Source organism: Leucopleurus acutus (assembly GCF_964270905.1).
Source record: "Leucopleurus acutus genome assembly, chromosome: 2".
Lineage (NCBI taxonomy): Eukaryota > Metazoa > Chordata > Mammalia > Artiodactyla > Delphinidae > Leucopleurus > Leucopleurus acutus.
In genome coordinates, this window is record NC_139143.1 from 79,879,739 (window position 1) to 79,905,922 (window position 26,184).

Sequence of the window (26,184 nt, forward strand, 5' to 3'; positions counted from 1 at the left end):
AGTCCAGAAGTTTCCCCTGACCTCCGGCTAATGGTGCACATACTACCCCCCTCATTCTCACTCACCTGGCTACCAGGTACTTTGATACTCTGGTGAAGCTGCAACAGGTGCATGGAATGGATGGGGCCTTCCTGAGCTGGAATGATCTTCAGGCCACTGTGAGTCAGGTCAACGCCCAGGTCCAGGAAGAGACCAATCGTGAGTGGAGTCCAGGACTGGGGGAAGATGGCCCAATGCGGACAGCCCCATCCCTTAGCCATAAGTCTGGGCCCTCTGCCCACCTATATCTCTCTTTCCCAGAGGTCCTTGCAGTCAGCCTCATCAATGAGGCTCTGGAACAGAACAACCCTGAAAAGACCCTCTCCTCCCTTCTGCTTCCTGCGGCTGGCCTGGACGACGTCAGCCTTCCTGTCGCCCCGCGGTACCATCTCCTCCTCGTGGCGGCCAAAAAGCAGAAGGCCCAGGTGAGGCTTGGGCTGGCTGGGTTGGTCACCAGAGCAGGAAGAATATCCCCTATGGGTAGAGCTGTGCCCAGTATGCACCCTGGGAAAGCCAGTCTGATGGACACTGTCCCTTCTGGGGATGCGAGGCAGCTGGGGTTCTGATCTGGCCATGGGGAAGAAGGGCAGAGTTCTGGTCGCCAGCACAGAGCGAATGGTGGGGTCTTGTGCGTGGGAAGAGCACAGGTCTGGGAGCCAGAAAACCCAGACTGGATTCCCTGCTCTGACACTCAGTGACCATGTGACTTATAGCAATTCCCTAACATCCCTGAGCTCTCCTTATACATCTGTAAAATACCACATGCCCTGGTCCTACCTACCTACTGGAATGAGGGTAGAAACCAAGTGAGTTGAAGAATGTGACAGGTTTAAAACCTGTAACATCCAGAGCAGGCGGCAGCGTAGAGAGTGGCTGAGGACAAGGACTCCTGCATCCTTGTCCGGGTTGCATCCAACTCCAGGTTGCATCCTGGCACCTGACCCTGCACGTTGTTACTTACCCTCTCTGGGCCTCAGTTCCCTCACCTACAAGCTTGTGATAATAGTGAACTTGTCTCAGAGTTATAGGGTTTAAGTGAGGTAATATGACAGGAGTACTAGCTAAGGTTGATGGAGTTCTAACTCTGTTTCCGAGCATTGTCTTATGTGCTTTGCAAGTTTCAGTTCATAAGAAAGTGCTTTAGAACACTGCCTGGAACACAGTGCTCAATAAAATGTTAGTTTAGAACATTCACTCTATTAATGAGGAGAGCTGGGAGGGAGTAGAGTCTGGGGTTGGGGTTGGCTAACGCAAGGGAGGGAACAAGCCTTACAGCGTGGCAGGCACAGGCTCACTTGACCCGTGGTCACGTGCAATCTTCCCACTGCCTTGTGCGTCAGAGGACCGCGGAGAGGAATGGGAAGGAGAGGGTGGAGGTCAGGGTCAGATGGGCCCAAGAAGCTGTGAGTTGAGGCGTAGGGGAATGGGGAGGAGGGGCAGGTAAGTGTGGCCTCCGGCGTGGGCTCTCCCTGGACATGGCTGAGGCACAAGGGCAGGGAGGTGAGCTGTTGAGAGGATGGCGGATGCTGAGGGTTTAAGAGGGTTCTGGGGGTGCTGTGGCCAAGCTGAGCTGATGCCTGGCCTGAAAGCAGGGTAGGAAAGAACCTTGTGAACCTGGCAGCAGTCCAAGGGAGCCATAAGGCCATGCCCACGCAGGGTAGGCAGAGGGGAGTGGAGACTGCTACCCTGTGGCTCCCAAAGTGGGCCTGCAGTTTGGCTCCCCTGGGCAGCTGGGCTTGGGGAGACCAGCCTGGGCTCTCATCTTGTCCCATCTCTCTCAATTTACCAGGTGACAGGGGATCCTGGAGCTGCGCTATGGCTGGAAGAGATCCGCCAGGAAGTGGTTAGAGCCAACCAGGACACAAACACAGCTCAGAGGAGTAAATGGGCGGGAGTGGGGGCAGGAGTGGAGGGGAGAGGGGTTGGGGGAGGCGAGGAGATGTGGGCTCAGCGGGAGCCTCCCCAGTCACCTCCTTCTCCATTTCAACCTCTTTGGGGAGGCAGGCCAGAATGAGAACAGGGCTGCTGTTTCGACCGTAGGATGGATTTCCTAGCAGTCAGCTGGGCAGGAAATCCTCAGGAGTCGAGAGCCCATAGTCCACCCACTGCCTCCTTCTGTGCCTTCCTGTGTACACTTTCCTCCTACAATGTGAGCATGTGAAACCACATGGGGGTCAAAAACCCATCCCGTTTTCTACTGGTAGCTTGAGTCTGGGTTCCAACAATCATCTCTGGTTAGAGAATGTTTAGTCTTGAAGTTGGCGAAGAGGGGTTGGCTTTGAGGAAAACTAGGCAAGGTCAGTACAAATAGGCACTGGTGTTATTTCTGGTGTGGGGTGCTGATGGTGTTAGTTTTCAGTGTCTGGAGTCCATCTGTCCATCTGTCTGTCTGTGAGTGACTGGAAGGCAGGGGCTGCATCAACTCCCCCCACTTCTTGGACTTTATTCTCCTCCTAAAAGACTGTCTTGAGGCTTTCTGACCATATCCTGCCCTGGAGCTTCTGTACAAGCTGACTTTCCTTTTACCAAGCCCCAGCCCAGCCCTACACAGCCTTCCTCCAGGAAGCCTTCCTTGATTGCTAGCTTTTCCTCCAAGCACAGCTGCATGCTTCTTCTTTTCATCTGTGTCCATCCTGGGATGTCCTTGTCCCTTCCATCAGGCAGAGTGGTTTTGTGTCCTTCTTCTCTGGATCCCTTCCCAACAGACAGGACAGGGCCTCTGGGAGGGGCTCAGAAAGATTGACCACTTCCTCCCAATGCCCCTATTAGTGGCTCTTGGTGTGGCCGCCATCAATCAGGCCATCAAGGAGGGCAAGGCAGCCCAGACAGAACGGGTGTTAAGGAACCCCTCCGTGGGCCTCCGAGGGGTGGTTCCTGACTGTGCTGACGGCTACCAGCAAGTCCTGGAAGGTGCCATGGCAAAGAAGCGGCGCCCAGGTAGTGGCCTTATCATGTCCCTCCCTTCTCTGCATGCCTCAGCCACCTCTAGCCTCCTCTGAGCCTTCTCTGCTTACTTGGTTTCTGCTTAGGGGATACAGCGCTCTGGGTTCAACATGACATGAAGGATGGTACCGCCTACTACTTCCATCTGCAGACCTTTCAGGGGACCTGGGAGCGACCCCCCGGCTGCCGCCTCAACACCTCCCACCTGACTCGGGAGGAGATCCAGGTTGGCGGGCCCCTGCAAAGGAGGGGGCTCGTGGATGGGAGGTTTCCTGCGGGAGGGGCTCCCAACCACCAGGACACCAAAGGCTCTCTCTCCTACTTCCACAGTTGGCCGTCACCAAGATCACCGCTGCCCACGACCGCCAACAGCTCTGGAAAGCCAATGTGGGCTTCATTATCCGGCTCCAGGCCCGCCTCCGCGGCTTCCTGGTTCGGCAGAAGTTTGCTGAACGTTCCCACTTTCTGAGGAGCTGGCTCCCAGCAATCATCAAAATCCAGGTAGCAGGCTCGGCCATCTGAGGCTTCAGGGCCTGGACATACCTGAGCTTCAGGGTTTTCTCCCTACTTACTTCGTGCTGAGTGGAGTTGGGATGATCTTTTGGCCTCTGAACAGTAGTGATTAAGAGCGTGGATTCTGGAGCCCAGACTACTTGGGTTTGAATCCCTGTTCCACCAGGTTAGCTGCATGGCCTCAACAAGTTATTTACTCTCTCCCAGTTTCCTCATCTGAAAACGAGGAATCTGGAAATTGTAGCACCCACCTTATAGGGTTGTTCTGAGGTAATATCTAAAGTACATCTAAACAGTACCTGGCAGATAGGCAAGAACATGGTATAAATGCTAGTTACTGTCATCATCATCACCCTCCAGAGGGTATGAGAGCTGCTTTTTAGCTTCTCCAGGGGGAGAGTAGAAGATCTAGTGAGACAGCAGGGTATAGACACCAGGAGGACTTCCTGCCTAGAAAAGGAGTAGTGAAGAGGTGGTGGTGGTCAAACAGAAAAGGAGTGGAATCCCTTATGGAAAGAACTCTACCTTTTCTCTCCAGCCAGCCTTTCCATTTTTATTCTCCCAACCTGTGGATGGTCCAGTGTGGCCTCTGAGACCAAGCCCCAAGTAACTGGGGCACGAGGCCAACTGGGAAGATAGGCCTCGGGCCCAGGCACATTACAAGCCAGGAACAGTGGGAGCTGAGCAAACAGAGACCTCCTCAGGCAGACGTGACCTGGAGGGCCTCGTGGCAATGTTGGCAGTGTAAAAGAGACTTTATTTAATGAACACCTCCAAATGCCCAGTATCTGCGAAGGATGCCACTTCGCACTGGGCAAGGGTGAGAGATGGGTGTGAGAGACACAGGTGAGTGATCACATCTCTCCCATCGCAGGAACTGGAATACAGTGGATGTGAGATATTGTGATAGTAGGGACGCAGAGATAATACCAGAGAAGCCCAAGGGAGACAGAAGCACAGACTGAGACTGGCCAATGGCCCTTGATTATGATCTGGGACATGTGGTGGTCATGGAGAACTCAGGCTTTGGAGTCAGAGGCTACCGTTTGCCTCTTGGTCCTACTACGTCTGGGCACCTTACTTAAGCCTCTCCAGCACTCAGTTTCCTCATGCATAACGGTGGTACTCGCCTCATGTCGATTGTGAGGGTAAAGTAGGAAAATTGCATGTAGCACTTAGTGCAGTACGTACTCTATTGGTGGGAGCCATTACGAGATGTACATTTCGGGGCGTTGGTCCCAGAATTCAAAACAGAACCTTAATAATCAGCATTTAGTGGTCTAAATCATAGGAATTCCGCCCTCCTGAGCACAGCCTGGCATCTCACAGCAACTCTAAGGAGCAGAAGAGCCACACCAGCAGCGGGAGAGGGCACAACGTCCGAAGGCGAGTTTGCTACTGAGCCTGGATGCGTGCCAGCTCTGGCCTGGGTCCTGGGAGACAGAGAAAGGGAGAGGGGGCCCAGAGCCCCAGGCTACCTGCTCTCCAGCTAGCAGGTGTGAGACTCAGAAATGAAGCAGCTTGGGTGTGCTGAGGCTGTAATCTCTCCTGAGAGGTCTGACCCTGGCCAGGACCCCAGTCAGGGTCCTGAATTCTGACCAATCCAGGTCTGGAGGCCTTCTCTTTAAGGAGCAGCCACGTGGGGGTGGGTAGGTGGTAAGAGCAGAGAGGAGACCCCTCTGCCTTTCCCCGCAGCAACTGACAATATGTCAGGCAGTACCTGGAGTAGGAGGGGAAAGAGTGCTGAGGAAACGCACAGACTTGGGGCTTCCTGGCCTCTAGGCTCCAAGACGGACAGCTGGTGTCATGGGGCCAAGCTGTCTCTTTTATATCCTTTCCCAACAGAAGGACAGCGTAAGTCTTAGGGGAAAGCCTGGCCAAGAGAGCTGGCTTTAGAAGGGGCTGGGAGGGCCAGTTGTCTGCAAGGGGATGCTCTTAACGCACCAAGCCATGGCAGTGTCAGCGGCAGAGAGTTCTCCAGGGCCTGAGCTCTCAGGAGATGTTTAATGTGTTCCCTAAAAGACAGGATTTCAGTGGGTAGAGACAGGGCTGGGGTGAGGGTGGGCACAGACAAAGGTTCAGGGGCAGAAGATCATAAGGCATGTTCAGAAGGAAGTGAAATGTCTGAGGTGGTTAAAATCCTTAAGGAAGTAGGGATCAGTAGACAGATAGGAGTGTGGGGTCAGATGGTTGAGAACTTCTGGAAATTTGGGGGCTGGAAGAAACATGGTCTAAGTGGTACTTTAGGAAAATTAATCTCACACAAGCTTGGGGTGAAAGGGAAGAGGCTCCTAGGAAGGAGACCAAAACAGAAGGGAGTCATGAGATTTGTGTCTTAGGGACCAAAGGGGATGTGATTTATGGAGGAGATGGTCATATAGACCCTTTGCAGCAGTCTAGCAGTGGGGAGGGGCATCAGCCTCACAGCTGAATTACTGGGGGCCTTAGAGGGAAGATTTGCTGAGAGCTGGAATTCAGAGCTGAATGGTAGAGTTGTAAAGAGAAGGGTGAGTTATGAGAGCATGAATGACCTGCTGCCCAGATGGCCATTGGCAGAGATGGTGCGCACACAGCTCTGTGCCTGCATACACTTTCCACCTGTGCCACCATGTGCCTCTCCAGACCATGGAGTGTGTGACAGAGTGTGGGTAGTCTTTATGTGGGTGGATGAGTATGTTGGGGGGTTATGGTACATGCTGTGGTGAAGCTGGTGAGTAGATGTATGCTTTATTAATATCTTTTACGCTTGTATCTTAACAGTTGTTTCTATGAGGAGGTGTTGCTTAGCATGAGTGTGTATGTTTGATTGCATGGTACAAGCGTGAGTGTGGGGTGGGGGGGACCAGGGAGTGTGGCAGAGGGTATGATTGGCTACATGCAGACATTTGGTCTTCCCCATGAAGTTGGAAGTTCTTGGAGAACAGGGCCAGTTTTCCCTTCCTTCCCCCTCTACTTTCCTGCCTCCCCCCACCCCCTGCCCCTTCCCTGGAGATCCCAGGACGAGGCTTTTCCCACAGGCTTCTCAGGCCAACAGGGACCAGCTGTGGTTACCGCCTTTTCCCTTCTGATCTCAGGCTCATTGGCGGGGTTACAGACAGCGGAAGATTTACCTGGAACGGTTGCAGTATTTAAAAGCAAACACGAATGCTATAATCAAGGTAGCTATCATGATTTGGGTGGGTTCCTGTCTTTCTTGAAGGACTCTCTGAGAACAGTTTTTAGTCCCCTCACCTATGACCTCTAGAGATGGCTGGATTGGCCTGGAGAGTGGGCCCTGACCCTGGAGCTCTGAGGCAGTGTGTCTCTGCCCCCAGATCCAGGCTTGGGCCCGGATGTGGGCAGCTCGGAGGCAATACCGGAGGCGTCTGGGCTACTTCCAGAAGAATGTGAGTGTCATCCCACTCCCCCGTCCCCATATCCAACCTTTATCCATGAGACCAGAGCACAGGCAGCCGGCAACCCTTTTTCCATCTGTGTTCCTGGCAGGTTAACTCCATCGTGAAGATCCAGGCATTTTTCCGAGCCAGGAAAGCCCGGGATGACTACAGGATGTTAGGTAAACTGCCTGGGTTCCCTCCTCTGTCTGTGCAAGTGTCTGTCTTTGCGAGTTTCCTGGCTTTCAGCAGTTAGCAAGGTAGAAAGTCACACGACCCCACAGCTCACAAACTGGGACCTTAGAAAAGTTGTCTGGCCTTCTTAAGCCTTTTTCTCTCACCAACAGCTGATGTTCCCAACCTTGAGCATGCCTCAGGACCCAGGGTGGGTGGAGGAATGAGGAGATGTGCTCCTGCCTTTGCAGATACCCTGGTTTGATGGGAGGGATAGGAAGGGAGGTCCAGATATCCCTCCTGGGGCCACATAGCGGGTAAGGGGAAGGTACAAGTTGTCTGTGCAGGAATGTGGAACAGAGGTGGTAACAAAAGCCCCCTGCCCCACCCCAGTAAGAGATAGCCTCATCAAAGGAAAAGCCCCTCTAACAAGGTTCTGTCTGTACCTCTGTACCAGTCTTAGATTATCTTCCTGTTGCTACCACACAAGCAAAAAAAAAAAAAAAGAAAGAAAGAAAGAAAAGGACCTTTCTCCTCTCCCTAGAGTTCCAGCCTTCCCCAACTTTGCCCTCTTCCCTGACCCATGATTCCTCCACTTCCCGCCCTCTGTGGCCCAACACACAGGAAGCCAGGCAAGGTACCTGGGGTCCTCTCTGCAGTGCTAGGAAACTTGAGGAGGAGCTCTTGAGGAAGCTCCATCTTCGTGCCCCATGGTTCCCAGTAGTTGGGCATACATCTAAAGCCTTAAAGAGGTCCTTCTAGGCTGCTCTTGGCTCCTGTTCTTAAAGCCCGGAAGCCCAGCCTTGGAGGTCCCCCTCCTTTCGGTGAAGTGGACTAGTGGTCTATCTCCAGGTTTGCCTCCAGCCCGTGGGTTTCCGAAGAGGTAGGCCCCTTTTCTTCCTGGGCCTGAGGCCACACCTGTGGGCTTCAAGGTTGAGTACACTGTTCAGGAATCATCTCCCTTACCTCCTTAGTCCATCTTCCCACCCTGTCCTGCGGCAGGGGTACCATCTGCCCCTATCTAGCCACAGACACTCGGTCCATCTGCTTCTGGGCAGCTAGCTGCTTTTCCCTCCTTACCTCTCCCCAGCCTGGCCCTTTCTGTTTTTTCTCTTGCTGTTGCATTAATACCACTACCCTGACCATCCTTGATCTCTTTTTCTTCTCTTTAGTTTATAGTTTTTCTGGAAGAACTTGTTTTTCCCAGGTCTGTCTCCCAATTTCATTAGCCCCAGCTCCACTCAGGGCACTGCCACTTACTAGCCATGTGGCCCTAGGCAAGTTACTAAACTTCTTTATTGCCTCCATTTTCTCATTTATAAAATGGAGATAATGATCAGGTATGGTTGTTGTGAGGATTAAATGAGTTAAGGTGCTATATCTCGTTGAATCCAAGATGCCATCAGCTGTCTTCCATTGGTTTATCCATTCTTCACTCCCCAAAGATCTGTCTTCCACACAGTAGCCAGCGTGATCCATTAAACCTCGTGATCTTGTCACTCTCCTTCTTGAAACCTGTCAGGGACACCCCATTGCCCTGGGGATAAAGTCCAGTCTCCTAAACACAGCTTACAAAACTCTCTGATCCAACCTCTCCCTGCACCTCTGACCTCACTGACCTCCAGCCCTGTCCCTCAGCACCTGCACCCTCCACACTGTGTTACAGGCATTATGGACTTCTAGCACTTCCTAAAACAGCCAAGTGCACTCCCTCTCACCTCCTTTTCACAGACATCAGGTTGGGTCTCACCTCCTCCCGGAAGCCTTTCTTCACTCCGCAGGTAGCCTTTGGTGGCCCGCTTTCACTTTCCCAAAGGTCCCCATGCTTGCCCCTCTCAGAGCACTAACCACACTGTAGAGAATTGTGGTTTATTTGTCTGCTTCCCTTACTGGACTGCCTTTAAGGACCAGGCCTGGTTTTGTTTATCCTCCAAATCTGACTCCTTCATTTCTTACTAGCTGTGTAACCTAGGGCAAGTTACTTACCCTTTCTGTGCCGGAGTGATTTCCTCAGTAAGTTACAGTGTGCTGACCTCACAGGGTTGTTTTAAGTATGTTAAAGCACTTAGAACACTTTCTGTTCCATAGTGAACATTATATGTCTTAGTTGATATTTTGTTGTCATTCCCTGTAGCTTAGCTCACAGGCTTCTCCTTGCTCAAATATCATTCCAAAAGAGATTCAAGGAGAATCCATCTAACTCTGACCTCCCTATATTATAAAACCCATTGAACATTCCTTCTATCTGTGCTCCCCTGACGCAGACACTCCTGACAGAGGAGGGTCGTGTGAGGGTCAGGCAGGGCTGAGTGGAGGCTGATAGGTGGAAGTGAACTTGGAATGAAGGATGAGTAAGTTGGCCCAGCAGGAGTGGGGAGTGATTCAGAATAGGGGAGCCTAAACGGATCATCAGAGGATGCTAGGGCTCTGACTTTGGTGTGGGAGGTCACCGAGATAGGCCCAGGTTGGGGGTGAATCCAGGCAGGGGAAGGACAGCTCTTGTGTCATCCCTAGTTATAAGATAAGGAGCTCCGGGACAGGACTGGCTGGGAGGCTGCCCACTGCCCTCCAACTGCAGGCAGAACTAATTAGAAAAGGGCTGGGGTTGGGGACCTGCTAGCCTCAAGCAGAATGGACACTGAGGGAGGGATTACTGGGGAAGGGGGCTGGAGAGGAAGCCTCTAGTGAAGGCATGTCTAATCCTGGCGCCTCTGCCCTTCCTGCCAGTCCACGTGCCCCATCCCCCTCTCAGCGTGGTATGCAGATTCGCCCACCTCTTGAATCAAAGCCACCAGGACTTCCTGGCTGAGGCAGAGCTGCTGAAGCTCCAGGAAGAGGTGGTCAGGAAGATCCGGTCCAATCAGCAGCTGGAGCAGGACCTCAATCTCATGGACATCAAGATTGGCCTGCTGGTGAAGAATCGGATCACCCTGCAGGTGAGGGGCCCACTGGCCCACCCTTCTCCCAAATCTAGCTGCCTCTGGAGAGGTGATGCTGGCCATTCTCTGGTTGCTAATCAAATATTTTTTAAATGTCTGGATTTTATCACATGGCTCAGGTCCTTGTGCAGTGGTCCTCTGCCCTTCTAGCAATTTGTTGGGGCACATGATATAGCAGGAAGAACATCGGACATAAAATTGGAATGGCTGGCCCTGCTGATTCCTAGCGATGGGACTGCGGGCTGGTCTTTTAACCTCTAGGTCTGTTTCCTCATTAGTAAAGTGGGAATAATGAGAGTGCCTACCTCACCAGGCCAAATGTAAAAATAGATATGAAAGCTCCTTAAACTGTAAATTACCATACAAATATGCAGTGACGGGGTGGAAGTGATATAGTGATATCTCCACCTCAAATTTGTACAACAGTCTAATAAGAAATAATAGCAGAAACGAATAGACATGGTGCCTCAGTCTGGTAACCCACTTCTCTCTGGGGACTCACCCTGTGACAGCAGAGGTGCCAGATGGAGTCTCGGGGCAGTAGGAGGCCCTTTCTCACCCTAGAACTGTTTATCTCCCTTGGCTCATTCCTTGAATACCTTGAACAGCAGAAAGCCCTGGCTCTTCAAGGCACTGATTCTAGACCATATGTTCTGTGCTCTGTGCTGGCCTGGGTCGGTTGTATCACCCGCTCCCCCGCCCCTGCAGGAAGTGGTCTCCCACTGCAAGAAGCTGACCAAGAAGAATAAGGAACAGCTGTCAGATATGATGGTTCTGGACAAGCAGAAGGGATTAAAGTCGCTGAGCAAAGAGAAACGGCAGAAACTAGAAGCTTACCAACACCTCTTCTACCTGCTCCAGGTGAGCAGAGGACTTTGGAAGGAGATATCTCCACTATCTCCTGAGGGTCTGGGACCTTGAGGCCTTCATGTCTGTGCCTTTACCTGCAAGTAAGGTGTTCTTTCCCACAGTCCTAATGCCTTGTACCCAGGGAAGGAAACTACCTCTGTTCATTTGTCTGGAATGTTCCCAGTACCCCCCAGAAAGTGTGACAGTGTTCTCTATTCCAAGTTCCAAATCAGCAAAACCTTTCTTTATCTGATCACTAGTCCTCAAGGTGCGTTATCAGCTATTCTTATCTCCCCCATTGCGTACAGACTCAACCCATCTACCTGGCCAAGCTGATCTTTCAGATGCCGCAGAACAAAACCACCAAGTTCATGGAATCAGTGATTTTCAGTCTCTACAACTATGCCTCCAACCGCCGAGAGGCCTATCTCCTGCTCCAGCTGTTCAAGACAGCACTCCAGGAGGAAATCAAGTAGGTTTTCCAGATGCAAAGGAATGGGAAGAGAATGGGTGAAGAGATGCCACTGTTAGCTCCTTCACAAGGTGACAATTTATTGAGGTTTGAAGGTAGAAATGGAATCAGAAGACCTCTTTTCTCTGCCTCCTATGGAGACAAGCCATCTCCTGGGACAGCATGCAGGGAGGACATGCGCTGACATGTTAGCACAAAGGCCGAGACAGAATGTTAGCACAAAGGCTGAGACAGAGATAACAAGACATTCCTTAACAGGAGGGATACCAGAGCAGGCTTTAAAGAGCCAAAAATCTCAAAAGGAAAAGCAGCTATTTTACACAGAGGCAGGAGACCAGCTTCAATTGCCTCTTGACCCATAGGTCGAAGGTGGAGCAGCCCCAGGACATGGTGACAGGCAACCCAACGGTGGTGAGGCTGGTGGTGAGATTCTATCGTAACGGGCGGGGGCAAAGTGCCCTGCGGGAGATCCTGGGCAAGGTGATCCAGGATGTGCTGGAGGACAAGACGCTCAGCATCCACACAGACCCTGTCCACCTCTACAAGAGCTGGATCAACCAGACCGAGGTCCAGACAGGGCAGCGCAGGTGAGCCGACGGGCAGAAGGAGAGCTCTCTCTGATCAGCTCAGTCTTGGGCCTCACTGGGGAAGCTTGAGCGTGCTTTGAAGGTGGCATATAAATGAGCATGCTGATTTATGCAAATATGACACCAGCCCTATAGGATGAAATCTGGTAGCCTTTAGACCCCCTCTGGTAATTAACATGGAACTGCTGTAAATGACACCAGACCTGGTGTGCTTAACATAGAATGAGCACAGATGAATGTGCAAATGTGTTTAATTGCCATGTCAGTGCTTGCAAATGATAGGTCAGATTTACTGGGAGTTGGGATATGGACTCCTTATTGATAGGGGTGTAGTTGAATATTCAAATTTATAGATGAATAGGCAAATGAGATAGGGGGAGAAATAAGTTGGCCTTATAGATTGGAGGCATTAACTCAGGTGCATAGGTACTAGGGAAATGGAGCCGCTAAGGAGAGTAGGCAGTGCTGGTGGCTTCTCTGGGTGGCACGTGGGCGTATAGTTTGGGGGTGGCCCAGCCTTCCCCACCACCACAACTACCAAAGATATGCAGGGTGGCCCTGGTCTCCTCTGGTTCCCCTTAGGATCTTTCCACAGACTCCAGGTCCTCCATTTCCTCCTACACTCTTCCACCTCCCCCTGGGTGCTCCATCTCTTTCTTCTTCCGCCCACATCAGTCTAGTCCTCTCCGAGTCCTTTCTCTTATTCTGGCCTAATCCCCTTAAGCATATGCTGGGCTGCCCTCAGCGTGTATATATGAGATCTTGTTGTTAGATGAATTTAGGGGGTAGAGCCTTAGGGAGGGGAGGCCATGGGAGGGGCTTCTGGCTGATAACTTGTCTCTCTCTGCCCATAGCCACCTCCCCTATGACATCACCCCAGAGCAGGCCTTGAGCCACCCCGAGGTCCAGAGACGACTGGACATCTCCCTCCGCAACCTCCTTGGCATGACCGATAAGTTCCTTGCAGCCATCATCTCATCTGCGGACCAAATTCCGTATGTGCAACAGCCGCACACCAGCCTAGGCACAGGATCTCAAGAGGGCCAGGCCACGATGGGGAGAGCAGAGCAATACTGAAGGATGGAAGCAGGAAGGGAAACTGGTCTCGAGGTGCTCAAGGGCTTCAGGAGATGGGTGGAGAATGCCCAAAGCCCCGGCTAGAGACTTGCGCTGGAATACAGCACGCAGGTCTGTGTGGGCAGTCAGGACATCACTGGGCCAGAGAAGGGAGCCTCAAGTGATTATGGGGACATATTATTGTCTGAGTGTAAGTGGTGGACAATATAAAACTCTTCAGTCCACAAAGTCAAAAATAAGAAAACTTCAAACCAGTAAACACTTGATAAAGGTCCTTTCCTTTCTTAAAATTTAGTCAATAATTATTTTTTGGAAAACAGATGATTGAAAACGGTGAGAAGGGGGGCCTCATCTAGATCATCACTCAGCCAACCAGCCTTTCTGGTGCTCAGTAGTGCACGGGGCAAGGTGGGAATGCTGCAGAGGGGAGCCCACAGAGTTCAGTACCCTGCTTTCCAAACCTGGAGGACTGGATTAAGGATTTAAAATTAGGATTCAGAAAAGGTTGTCCTAGGACTAATAAAGGAAAGTACACAGTGAGCTGTAAACTTCTGTCCCTGACACCCTAGGAGGTGGAAATCGCTTTTAAAGGTATTTAATTAAATTTGTAGGTGGCACACCCATAGTAGGAATAATAATTAAGTCTAGCATGTTCAAATAGCACTACCGTTACTTTCACAGACGTAGTTTCACTTGATCCTCATAAAAACCCTATGAGATAGAGAGGGCAAGAATGAACATTCCCATTTTCCAGATGAGGGAACAAACTTATAAGTGGAGCAAAACAGCCTAAGCTGACATCTCTGGTTAGTGGTGGAATCAGGACTGGATGCTTCTACTCCAGTTGATTGTGCTCCTCGGCCCCTGCCTCTAGCCCAGACCAGGCCCTTCACAGATGCTCTGTGATAACAGCCTCAGAGCCTCCCAGGCTGTCCTGGGATGGGATTCTGGCTGTGGGTGTCAGACACCTAAGGTACAGGCTAAAGGTGCCTCTGTGGGGAGTGCGGGATGAATATTGGGATCTGGGGTGTTTCCCAGGGGAGACTAAAGGGGACCAAAGAAGAGGCTCTCAGGCCAGGTTGGAGGCTGCGTGAGAGCTTAGTGGCTGACTGGGCCCTGGTCCTTGGTGCTGACATAAGGGCAGGAGGGAGGGACAAGGCCCAGAGATGTTTGGAGGAAGGCAGCAGGGAGCTGGCTGTGGATAGGGGAGGGCCAGTGCTTGAGCTCAGCTCTCAGGTGGCTGAGCCCGGGGAAGGAGAAGCAGGCACTCAGGCCCACACTCTGGGGTGGGTGGGTAGGGCCATAGCGCACCTATTGCCTTGCCCCCAGGTATGGGATGCGATATGTGGCCAAGGTCCTGAAGACAACTCTGGCAGAGAAGTTCCCCGACGCCACAGAGAATGAGGTCTATAAGGCAAGTGTTGTCTCCCATCCCCCACCTCTTGCGCTCTCCTTTGCCCCGATGGTGCCTGTGAACCCCCAGACTGACGCAAAAGGACAGAAAACCCTATGCTGTAAAAATCCAAGAAGGAAAATATTCTCCACCCTGTCAGTCGAGCCTGGCTCACCAGCAGGGCTCAGGTAGCAGAAGGAAAGACACCCAGGACATGAGTTAACAGTGGCCAACCCTGGACTTGTCAGATCTGGGTTCCGGTCCCAGCTATTGCTCAAGTTTGCTGCGTGACCTTGAGCAAGTTCCCGGCCTGCTCTGGGTCTGTTTACTCTTCTGTACCATAACGGGGTTGACGCAGGTGGTCCTTCCAGCCAGGTGAGCTGGGAGAGCGGGGCTGGGGCCGTGGAGGCGGACCCCAGGTGCTTCTACGATCCTGTGCCCGCAGGTCGTAGGGAACCTCCTGTACTACCGCTTCCTGAACCCGGCTGTAGTGGCCCCCGACGCCTTCGACATTGTGGCCATGGCAGCAGGCGGCGCCCTGGCCACCCCCCAGCGCCACGCCCTGGGGGCTGTGGCTCAACTCCTGCAGCATGCTGCCGCTGGCAAGGCCTTCTCCAGGGAGAACCAGCACCTGCGGGTCTTGAACGACTATCTGGAGGAGACACACCTCAAGTTCAGGTCTTGGGTCCTGGCATCCTATTCCCCCTGTCCCCTCCTCCTTTTCCCATCTTCTTTCACGTACCACTTCCCCTCTCAACTCCATGAGGAGGAGAGGCATAGAGGTGAAGAGTATAGTTAGTGGGTTGGAGGATAGATTGTTGGAAGGACTCCCCAGTGGAGAGAAAAGAGGACTGTTGAAGGAAGTTGGCTTGAGGGGACCACCGGGAGAGAAGTTAGAGCAGCACAGAAGGGCCGGAGTCGAGACTGGAGAGTCACAGTTGGCTTGAGCGGTCACTGGAGAGGGCCGGCGGAAGGCTGATGGGAACAGAAATGTGGCGGGTGCCGGCCCGCCCCACCCTCTCACATGATCTTCCTCTGGAGGTAGGAGGTTCATCTGCCGAGCCTGCCACGTGCCAGAGCCAGAAGAGCGCTTTGCGATGGATGAGTACTCAGACATGGTGGCTGTGGCCAAACCTGTGGTGTACATCACCGTGGGGGAGCTGGTCAACACGCACAGGGTGAGAGGCGGCAACCTGGGGGCGCTGGGTAGGTGGGCTGGCCCTGGAAGGCCTGGTTCAAACTCCATCTCTTTTTCTCCCTCCATCCTATAGCTGTTGCTAGAACACCAGGACTGGATCGCCCCTGATCACCGCGACCCCCTGCACGAGCTCCTGGAGGACCTTGGGGAGCTGCCCACCGTCTCTGACCTCATCGGTACGTGCCATCCTTGACAGCTGGGGTGGGCGGCGGGGGCGGGCAGTCAGGTGAGCAGGGCGTGGGAACGTGCCCCCTCGAGTTTTTGTTCAGTCGGGGACGTGTGCCAGGAAGCTGGTTACACGCTCTCCCTCTCTCCCTCTGGTCCTGGGATGGACAGACTGATATGCAGAAGGTGGACAGACAGTAGGGGACCCCGTACCGTCATGTAAATGGCCAGTTCAGTCATGCGAGAGAGCCGTGGAGGCATAGGGCCTGTCTTGGGTCTTAAAACGTGTCTCTGATGAGGGGGGATTTCAGGAGCTGTGGAATGAAAGGAAGCTGGCTTACAGGCGTGGAAGGGCAGGGTGGAGGTGGTGACAGATGGGAGACAGCCAGGAGCTCCAGGCTTGGGGAGGCACAGCCCCAGTAATGCAAGGGTGAGCTCTGTGGGTAACAGCCCTTCCGCTGGTGCTCAGGGCTGAGGGTACAGGGTGGTGCCGCAGAGCAGTGTGGGAAAGCTTCCTGGAAGAGGGGCTCATGGAGCAATGTATTTATTTACCATGGCCCCATCTGTGCGTAAGTGTGCTAGTCTCTCTCCTTCCTCACCTGCCTCAGGGGAGAACGTAGCTGCGGATGGGAACGTGGATCTGAGCAAGCTAGAAGTGTCCCTGACACTGACCAACAAGTTTGAAGGGCTAGAGACAGATGCTGACGACACCAATGCCCGGAGCCTGCTTCTGAGGTGGGAGAGCAGCCTCGGCCCCCCTGAGCCTCCCCAGGCCAGTAAGATGGCTACTGTGGAGTGGCCATCCCACCTTCTTCCTGGGCTCTCTTATCCTTCACAAAGTTCTCCCTGAAGCCGAATTGGCCTTCCCCTTGCTGCAGTCTCAGCTGTTTCCCTTCTGGTGGCCTCAGCTTTTTGCGCTGTCTTGTGGCTGAAGGCAAAGAAATAGTTAGGACATTGGCAACAGGGTTGTTCGCATATTGTTGTGCTGTTTACCAAATGCTTTCTTACACATCATTTAACCTAAGGGACAAATGGTGAGGTAGATGATGGTTTCCCTGCCTTCCAGTGGAAGAAAGAAACTTGGGTTAAGTGACTTGCCTAAAGTCCCACAGCCGGTCGGTGGGGGAACTCGTGTTCTAATTCCCTGTCCTTACGAGTGATGGTCAGGAGATGGGCATGGAGCTTTTCAACCCCAGTTCTGCAAAAGTGAGGGAGGACCCCCAGCAGGGCTGGGCTGGTCATCCAGGCAGAAGAGGAGCCAGGTCACCACTTTGATCCCCCTGCCAGCAAGGCAGTCCCTCTGCTCACCCATTCACCTGGTAAACCAGTGAGCAGGGTGTTCAGCTCTGTCCTGCCATCAAAGCCCTTACAGTGGGGCGAGGCTAGGGGTGAGTACACATCAGAGAGCCGCCAAGAGGGAGGTGGGTGTCAGGTGCGTGAGAGCTCAGAGGGACACCTAGGTAGAAAAGGTCTCACAGATGAGGAAGTGTGTCCTTCAGCCAAAGGACTCAAAGGAAGACCATTTGTGGGAGGCATTGTAGGCGGAGGACACAGAGGTGTAAGAGAGCACAGTGTGTTCGGAACCATGGTAGTTGTGTATCACAGACCCATCACCCCACCTCCTGGGTCTTCCTCCTGGTTATGTTCTCCTCACAACACCAACCCCCATCGCACCCTCTCTCCTTACCACCCAAGCGTCCCTGGCAGCCGTGATGCGGGGCAAGGTCCACTTACTCTCAGCTCCCTAGCCAGCCCCATGTCCAGACCCTCCCCCTGTCCCTCACCTCTCCCCCCTCGCTCCCCTCCTGCAGCACCAAGCAGATGCTGGCTGAAATCATGCAGTTCCACTCTGGGGATTCCCTCAAGGAGATCCTGTCCCTCTCGGCCTCCAGAGAGCAGGTGAGCGGCAGGCTGGCCCACAGGTACTGTCTCGTTCGCCCCCCACCAGCATGGCTGATGCCTTTCCCGGGAAGACAGCTGTGCTCACCAGTAATGTGAGCTCTGGGGGGCCGAGGCCTCTGCCCTTGACCCCCAGAGACCCTCAGGCTGCAGAGTGCCAAGACTCCACCTCCCTCCCTACTCCCCATTGAAATAAGAGTGAGCCCTGCAGGGACCCCAGCCCCTGCTGTCAGTGCTAGGAGTTGCTGGGGGTGCAGAGAGGCAGTCTGGGCAGGCTCCCTTGAAGAGCACCGAAGGGCCGGTGCTCAGCGTAGGGAGTGGGCTGCTTGAGGGCCTGGAGGCAGGAGAAGGTGCTGAGTGGTGGGTGGCCAGGGGCAAGTTGGGCCAGCTGGAGTACAGACTCAGCCAGGGGCTTCCCAGAGAACAGGTGGGGACAACCAGTAGAGGCCTGTCCCACAACGCAGGACAGAAGGAGGGAGAGAAGCCCAGATACCCTGGAGCCATCACAAAGCTCCGTCGTTGGGAAGTCGCAGCCAGTGTCTACCGGAATCCTTTATGCTGTACTCCTAGTGGGGCCCCCTTGGCCACTCTTCCTCTCAGGTGACCCGCGAGGCCCTTCAGCATCTGCGAGGCTGTACACGTTGATGTTCTTCACAAACCACCTCACCCCGCCCCTCCCCCCTGGACCATGGCCTGGGGGCAGAATGGTAGGGCCTGCTAGACCCCTCAGCATCTCTGCCCCCCAGGAAGCAGCCCACAAGCGGCTGATGTGCCGACGCCAGGCCTGTGAAGCCCAGACCCCAGTGTCGCTGCGACGACACCGCTCGCTGACAGCTCACTCCCTCCTGCCGCTGGCAGAGAAGCAACAGCGTGTCCTGCGGAACCTGCGCCGACTGGAGGGCCTGGCTTTGGTCAGCGCCAGCGACGGCTACCAGGGGCTGGTAGACGAACTGGCCAAGGTAACGGCCTGGGCCTGGAGGGAGCGGAAGGGCGAGAAAGAGAGAGAGAGGGAGTGAGAGTGTGTGTGTGTGCGCGTGTGTGTGTGCGTGTGCGTGTGTGTGTGTGTGTGTGTGTGTGTGTATGCGCACGCATGTCCATAGTGCTGGCACCTCAAGGGCAGGCCTCTCCCTGGTGAGTGCCTACCCAAAATTGTCACCAGCCAGGGGAAGCCCAAGCGATCTCCAAGGGTCCTTTTTGAAGGAAAGGTCTCAAAATTCGTCAGGGAAGGGAGTATTCTTGAAACTCTCTTTCACTAAAAAACAAGGAGCCGTGGAACAGTTACTCCTCAATGGGGGAGAGGCCCTGGAAACGTCCTTCAAGGGTTTGGGATAGGGTCCTTGAGATTGCCCTCCTCCTAGGGAAAACAACCTTGAAATCTTCCTCTTCCTGCTCTTCCTAAAGATCCTTACAGTAAGTTGTTCTCGGGCCTGAATCAGACCCTGAGATTCTCCTGCCAGGAAGGGTCAACTCACCCCTCCCCTGGTGCCCCCAACCCCAGGACATCCGCAACCAGCGCAGGCACCGGCAGCGGCGGAAGGCAGAGCTGGTGAAGCTCCAGGCCACGTTCCAGGCCCTGAGCACTAAGGCCACCTTTTATGAGGAGCAGGGCGACTACTACAGCCAGTACATCCGGGCCTGCCTGGACCACCTGGCCCCCAGCTCCAAGTAGGTGCTCCCTTCCTACACTTTGAAGCTTACCTGTGACCTCTCCTCCTGCCCATGTCGACCTTTGCCCCACTCTTTCCCAGCTTTCATAGGGACATCTCACCCCAGAACAGCATGGTCCCTTCCTGACTCTGGTCTTTGAGTTTCACTCGCAAAGTCTTGGGTTCAAGTGCAGCCCCCTCCTCTTGTCTTCCACCAGTGAGAAGCCTTCCTTGGGGTCTAATTTCCTTCCTGCCAGCCACAGAGAGAACTAGTGTCTTTGGTGTTGAAGGGTTTGTTAGATGAATTCTCTGGGGCCTTTTCTTCCTCAGGAGTTCTGGGAAAGGGAAGAAGCAGCCGTCTCTCCATTACACTGCTGCCCAGCTCCTGGAGAAGGGTGTCTTGGTGGAAATTGAAGATCTTCCCACCTCTCAGTATGTGTCTTTGGAGGGCAGAATGTCAGACCTCTCCCGTGTCCTAACCTGGGGGTGGGGCTCTGGGCTGGGCACCAGGTGGGAGGGAAGGAGATGCATGGTCCCTGCCTTGAAGGAGCTGCAAGAACAATGGGGAAGACACGACATTTCCAGACAGAGTTAAGGGCAGTGGGTGTGGTCTGGCACAGTTCTAGACACCCCAAGGCAGAAGATGCTGGGAAAGTGTCCTGGAGGAGAGAACAGTTGATTAGGGCTGGGCCGAGAGAAGAGCTGAGGTGTAAGCAGAGGTAAAAGTGGGAGGAGAAAGAGAGTGATAGAGGGGAAGCCTGGCTCTGGGTGACTCACAGCACTGCCTGGGATGAGCAGCAGTGGGTGGAAGAGTGCGGCTGTGGCCCTGGAAAGACGCAGTGGGTCCCTGTTTTGAATCCTGTTCTTGATAGCTTCAGAAATGTGATCTTTGACATCACCCCTGGAGATGAGGCAGGAAAGTTCGAAGTAAATGCCAAGTTCCTGGGTGTGGACATGGAGCGATTTCAGCTTCACTATCAGGTGAGGGGACACTCCCATGAGCCCTCAAGACACCCGATGGGCTTTCGGTGCTAGCCTAAAGATGGCAGCCTCGCCTGGCTTCCCTGGGCCGCGGATGGCATCAGCTCTGTTCCCCACCCAATCCGTATCGTCTATTCCTGAAGAGAAGGGTGATGGTCTGTGTAGCCCAGGCCTCTCTGTCCCCGTGCCCTGACACAGACCCCACTGCCAAGCATCAGGAGAGTGGAGTGGGCTGGTGATGTCAGAGCAGGATTAACATTTGAAGCCCTATCACATGTCAGGGACTTTACACATTACCTCATTTAATCCTCTCCGAAACTCTCAAGCATTATCCCTATTTTATAGGCTCTGAGACTAAAAGGTTAAGAAGCCGGCCTAAGTCATAAGCCAGTGTTCAGGGAAGCAGTGATTTTAAATCCAAATCTTTTTGCTCTGCTGTTTTGTCTTTTAAATGATTTCAAGCCCTGGCTCTGCTTGAATTGACATTTGGTCAAGTCACTGTACTTGTCTCTTGGCCTCGGTTTCCTCATCTGTGCAGGGGGTTTCAATGCCCACTTCAGTGGCCAGTGCCACTGGATGACTGTGTAAGTCTCCAAGATGTTAGTGTTTTATAGACTAGCTGTATGGGCCACCGTGAGAAACCCTCAAACTTGCTTCCCTGCCCCTTCCTTCCCTCCTAGGACCTCCTGCAGCTCCAATACGAGGGTGTGGCTGTCATGAAACTCTTCAACAAGGCCAAGGTCAACGTCAACCTTCTCATCTTCCTCCTCAACAAGAAATTCTTGCGGAAGTGACAGAGGCAGTGGGTGCTACCCAAGCCTTTCTTACCTCGCTGGATGCTTTTCTTAACACTAATGCACTATTCCACTTCCCTGCAGACGCCCAGAGCTCAGGACTGGGCAGGGCTCGAGGAGTCTCACCCTTTCCCCAGCTGGGAGGAGTTTGTCTACCTGGCCACAGGCAGGGACTCTAATTGGCTCAAGCGAACCCTGTCTCTCAGTCTGGCTGTGTGGCTTTGAAGTCCCAGAACCCCACGGTTTTCCAGCCGGATGGTAGGGAATGAACCTAGGGCCTGCCCTTTGACCTGAGAAAGCTATTGCTCTTGCGTCTGCTGCTGCCCTCCCAATACCGTGAGCGCTGCCCCAGCGGCCTGATTTCCTGCTGCCTCCCTTCCCTTCACAGACTCCAAAGCCAGAGGGTCCCTGTCCCCACTCCCACTTCATCAGCTGTGTGTGTTCCTGCCCTGCTGAAGCCCAGGCCACTCTGTGACGCCTCACACCCTCCAGCCCGTCACCCTCACACCGGGTGGACAGCGCTCGTGACTGCCCATGTGGCATTGTGACACGGTTGCCATCCAAGGCGGCCTAGGCAAGATGACCCTCCGTTAACCTCAAATCTCATTCCCTTGTTTACAGTCTGTTTTACATGCGGGTCACTAGGGTATTTATTCTCTCCTACCCCTATACTCTGTGCAGCCTTAATCATGGCTTTCTTTCTTTTTGAGCTCAGAGAAAGAGTTCCCATTTCCCTGTTCAAACTAATATTCATGCCAATCTTTTATACCTTGTATAGAAAGTCACCTTGGATCACTCGTGTTTAAGATCTCATTACTTCAGCTTCATACGGTACAAAAAGCAGTCTTCCCCTCTTCTCTCTCACCCTCAGGATTCTTGCACCTTAGAGCTGACTCTTCCAGGCAGTTTCCATAGATCTGCCGTCTTGTCTCAGCCACTGTCTCTCTCTTGTCCCCACATCTACCCAGCTTCCTGTCCCTGTGGCCCTTCTGATTTCATTTTAATAAAAGCAGCTGTTACCCCCACATCTGTTGTTAACCCCTTATTTCACTTCCTGCGCAGGCCTCCAAGTTCTGGGACAGATGTTCCCTGGTGAGCTGGGGAGTCCTTCCTGCAGCCTCCCCCAGCCTCCTGCCTGCCTCGGCTGTGGGCCCACTCTGCCTGCCTGAGCTCATCAATGCTTAATGAGATGTGGCGTTTATTCCTCTCTTCCCTCCCCCAGGGGACAGAGAGTAGGAAGAAATGCTTAGGTTTTGATTCTGCTTTTATCAGCCACTCTGAAGACTAAAGCCAAGAGGAGGAGAAACCAGTCCAGCTTCTACTTCATCCGTTTTGCACACATTTGCTGCAAATTCTTTTCCTGAGCCTTGGGTGATGACACCAAAGGTGCTTGAGCCACAGCTCCTTAGTATCGTGGGTTCTACACTATGATCAAAATCCCATGTCCATGAGGAAAGCCGCCCTCCTTTCCTCCCAGGTTTCAGGAAGCACGGAGGGGAGTCTGGAGGAGGGGATAGTCTATACAGACACCTGTCCTGACATCAGAACTCCCAAGCAGCTCCTAATGGGCGGGTGCACACAAGTTTGCCCAGTGCAGCCCATCTCCCTGCACTCCGTTCCATTCTGTCACTCAGGATCTGTCTTGCTGTCACATTCAATCTCAGTCACATCCTCTCCCCCCCTTAACATGTCACAGCAAAAACTTCAAGTACCGCCTCGCTCTGGGTGACAGTGACACGTACCAGTGGATCCAAGTTTCTGTACATGATCAGTCATCATTAAAAGTCTCACACTCACCAAATGGCTCCAACACTATCCCACTGTGATGCCCCCCCACAATCACATGATCTCAGGTGCAGGCACCGCATGTAGAAAAGTCACAACAGCTACCGTTATTTACAAACACTTGTTCCTCACAACAACTCTACAAAGGTAAGCAGTCACCATTTTTGTTTAACAGATGATGAAACTGTGATTCAGAGGATTAGATAACTACCCAAAGCTACACAGCTGGTAAGGGGCAAAAAGTCTTTAAACTCGGGCCCATCTGCTCAGATTATATTCCCTTGCATTTTTCTCTTCTCTGAAGCATTTCCACTTCCTTCACCCCACACTCGCACGCCACTCTCTTCTTCCAGGCTCTCCTGACTCGACCCTAGTGATGGTCCCTGATGAGCTTCAGTTCATCAAGTCTTCTCCTAACTGTTGATGCCCAATCTGAGATACAGACACTTAGCTCCAATGGTTGGGGCTATACACCAGTGCAACCTCCTCGGAGGACAATTTGGCAACATCAGAAATATAAGTGCAGGGTGCCAGGACAATGCAATGGGGGGAAGAGTAGCCTTTTCAACAAATGGTGCTGGGACAACTGGATATCCACATACAAAAGAATGAAGTTGGACCCCTACCTCACACCATAAACAAAAATTAAAACATCATAAACCTAGACATAAGAGCTAAAACTATAAAACTCTTAGAAGAAACACATAAATTTTCATGACTTTGGATTAAGCAATGGTTTCTTTAGACACTGAAAGCACAAGCCACAAAAGAAAAAGTATTGATAGATAAATTGAACTTCATCAAAATTCAAAACTTGTGCTTCAAAGGACACTTTCAAGAAAATAAAAAGACAACCCACAAAATGGGAGAAGATATTTTCAAACTATATCTCTGACAAGGGATTTATATCTACAATGTATAAAGAACTCTTATGGGGCTTCCCTGGTGGCACAGTGGTTAAGAATCCTGCCAGTGCAGGGGATGCGGGTTCGAGCCCTGGTCTGGGAAGATCCCGCATGCCGCGGAGCAACTAAGCCCGCGAGCCACAACTACTGAAGCCCGCACGCCTAGAGCCCATGTTCCGCAATGAGAGAAGCCACCACAATGAGAAGCCCGCGCACCGCAACGAAGAGTAGCCCCCCGCTCGCTGCAACTAGAGAAAGCCCATGCACGGCAACAAAAACCCAACACAGAAAGGGAGGGAGAGAGGGAGGGAGGAAGAAATTAAAAAAAAACAAAACAAAACGAAACTCTTACAACTCAAAAATAAAAAGCCCAACTAAATGGGCAAAGAATTTGAAAAGCCATTTCTCCAAAGAAGATATACAGATGGCTAATAAGCACATGAAATGACGCTCAACATCATTAGTCATTAACAAAATGCAAGTCAAAATCATGAGATACCACTTCACCCCCACTAGGATGGCTAAAGTAAAGTAGGTAATAACAAGTGGTGAGGATGTGGAGAAATTACAAGTCATATATTGCGAGGGAGCTTGTACAATAGTGGAGCCACTTTGGAAAACAATTTGGCAGTTCCTCAGCATTTTAAACATAGAGTTACCATATGAGCCAGCAATTTCACTCCTAGGTATATACCCAAGAAAATTGAAAGCATATGTCCACACAAAAATCTGTACATAAATGTTCATAGCATCATGATTCATAGTAGCCCAAAAGTGGAAATAATCCAAATGTTCATCAACTGATGAATAGATAAACAAAAGGTGATATATCCACACAATGGAATATTATTCAGCCATCAAAAGGAAGTACTGATATATGCTACGACATGGAAGAACCTTGAAAACATTATGCTAAGTGAAAGCCAAACACAAAAGGTCACATATTGTATGATTTCATTTATATGAAATGTCCGGAACAGAAAGTAGATTAGTGGTTGCCGGGGCCTGGGGAAAGGGGAGAATGGAAAGTGGCTGCTCATGGATATGGGGTTTCTTTGGGGGATGTTGAAAATATTAATTAAATAGTGGGGATGGCTGCACAGCTCTGTGAATATAGTAAAAAACCACCTGATTGTACACCTTAAAAGGGTGAATTTTATGGTATGTGAATTATATTTATTTTTTTTAATGTAAGCATACATACCCAGTGAGGAATTTTTCCTGTGGAGACACCTGGATAAGGGAGCAAAGAGCTCCGGAGCGTTTGTTGCAGTATTATTTGTAATGGTGATGATCTTAGAAAGGCAGCCACACAATGGTACATTATGCAGCCAATAGAAATGATGAGCTAGATCTGAGTGCAATGATGTGAAAAGCTGCCAATGGTACATGTTGTTTGGAAAGATACACAAGAAACGTGGCCGTGGTCACCTTTGGGGAGGAGGAAGTATCTTTCTGTGCTGTTCTTACAGTGAGCTTATACTAGTCTTATGAAAAGGAAAGCCAACGCACGCTATGGCTCTAGAACTGAGGTGTGAACATCACGGAGGAGTGGCGTGTCCCTTGTTCTACAGCAGTGCTGCTGGGATTAGGCACCACAAGCTGTTCCTGGTCCGCTACTGGGACACATGCCGAAATTGAGAACAAGCATTTAGAAACTCACAGCCAGTAGTTTTACCCCTGAATCTAATAAAAGATTGAGTTTATATTTTATAAGTCTTTTCATTTCATTTTTCTAATAACTAGTTTTTATTGTATTTCACGAAAATATCAGTCCATAACAGATGGGAAATTTTAAGATGTCACCCTTCATTACAGAGAGCTTGAGAAGAACTGTTCTACAGGGAATACTTTTAGTCATGTGACATAAGAATGCATCAGCAGGGACTTCCCTGGTGGCACAGTGGTTAAGAATCTGCCTGCCAATGCAGGGGACACGGGTTCGAGCCCTGGTCCGGGAAGAGCCCACATGCTGTGGAGCAACTAAGCCTGTGCGCCATAACTACTGAGCCTGCACTCTAGAGCCCATGAGCCACAACTACTGAGCCTGCGCACCACAACTACTGAAGCCCGCACACCTAGAGCCTGTGCTCCACAACAAGAGAAGCCACCACAATGAGAAGACCACACACCGCAACAGAGTAGCTCTCGCTTGCCGCAACTAGAGAAAGCCCGCACACAGTAAGGGAGACCCAACGCAGCCAAAAATAAATAAATAAATTTATTTAAAAAAAAAAAAAGTGCATTAGCACTGGGGTTTCTGGGTTGTTTTTTTTTTTTTAATATTTATTTATTTATTTATTTGGTTGCTCCAGGTCTTAGCTTTGGCAGTCAGGCTCCTCAGTTGCGGCTTGTGGGCTCCTTAGTTGTGGCATGCGAACTCTTAGTTGCAGCATGCATGTGGGATCTAATACCCTGAGCAGGGATCAAACCCAGTCCCCCTGCATTGGG

General features: G+C 52.0%; 1 protein-coding gene across 1 annotated transcript in view; it reads left to right on the forward strand.

The window, feature by feature from the left end:
- IQGAP3 (IQ motif containing GTPase activating protein 3) overlaps nt 1-21,043 on the forward strand; it is a gene marked incomplete at its 3' end in the record, with an annotated part of 39,388 nt that extends 18,345 nt beyond the window's left edge. The window contains exons 14-38 of the mRNA XM_082856041.1: nt 77-198; nt 301-464; nt 1,829-1,919; nt 2,809-2,976; nt 3,069-3,208; nt 3,313-3,483; nt 6,570-6,653; nt 6,810-6,881; nt 6,982-7,051; nt 9,771-9,979; nt 10,691-10,843; nt 11,140-11,303; nt 11,666-11,890; nt 12,745-12,885; nt 14,297-14,381; nt 14,806-15,038; nt 15,406-15,538; nt 15,632-15,734; nt 16,332-16,458; nt 17,535-17,622; nt 18,369-18,581; nt 19,121-19,287; nt 19,599-19,700; nt 20,141-20,249; nt 20,930-21,043. Of these exons, the coding sequence (XP_082712167.1) occupies nt 77-198; nt 301-464; nt 1,829-1,919; nt 2,809-2,976; nt 3,069-3,208; nt 3,313-3,483; nt 6,570-6,653; nt 6,810-6,881; nt 6,982-7,051; nt 9,771-9,979; nt 10,691-10,843; nt 11,140-11,303; nt 11,666-11,890; nt 12,745-12,885; nt 14,297-14,381; nt 14,806-15,038; nt 15,406-15,538; nt 15,632-15,734; nt 16,332-16,458; nt 17,535-17,622; nt 18,369-18,581; nt 19,121-19,287; nt 19,599-19,700; nt 20,141-20,249; nt 20,930-21,043 (3,448 nt within the window). The remainder of the gene's footprint in view (nt 1-76; nt 199-300; nt 465-1,828; nt 1,920-2,808; nt 2,977-3,068; nt 3,209-3,312; nt 3,484-6,569; nt 6,654-6,809; nt 6,882-6,981; nt 7,052-9,770; nt 9,980-10,690; nt 10,844-11,139; nt 11,304-11,665; nt 11,891-12,744; nt 12,886-14,296; nt 14,382-14,805; nt 15,039-15,405; nt 15,539-15,631; nt 15,735-16,331; nt 16,459-17,534; nt 17,623-18,368; nt 18,582-19,120; nt 19,288-19,598; nt 19,701-20,140; nt 20,250-20,929) is intronic.
- Nucleotides 21,044-26,184: the final 5,141 nt, after the last annotated feature.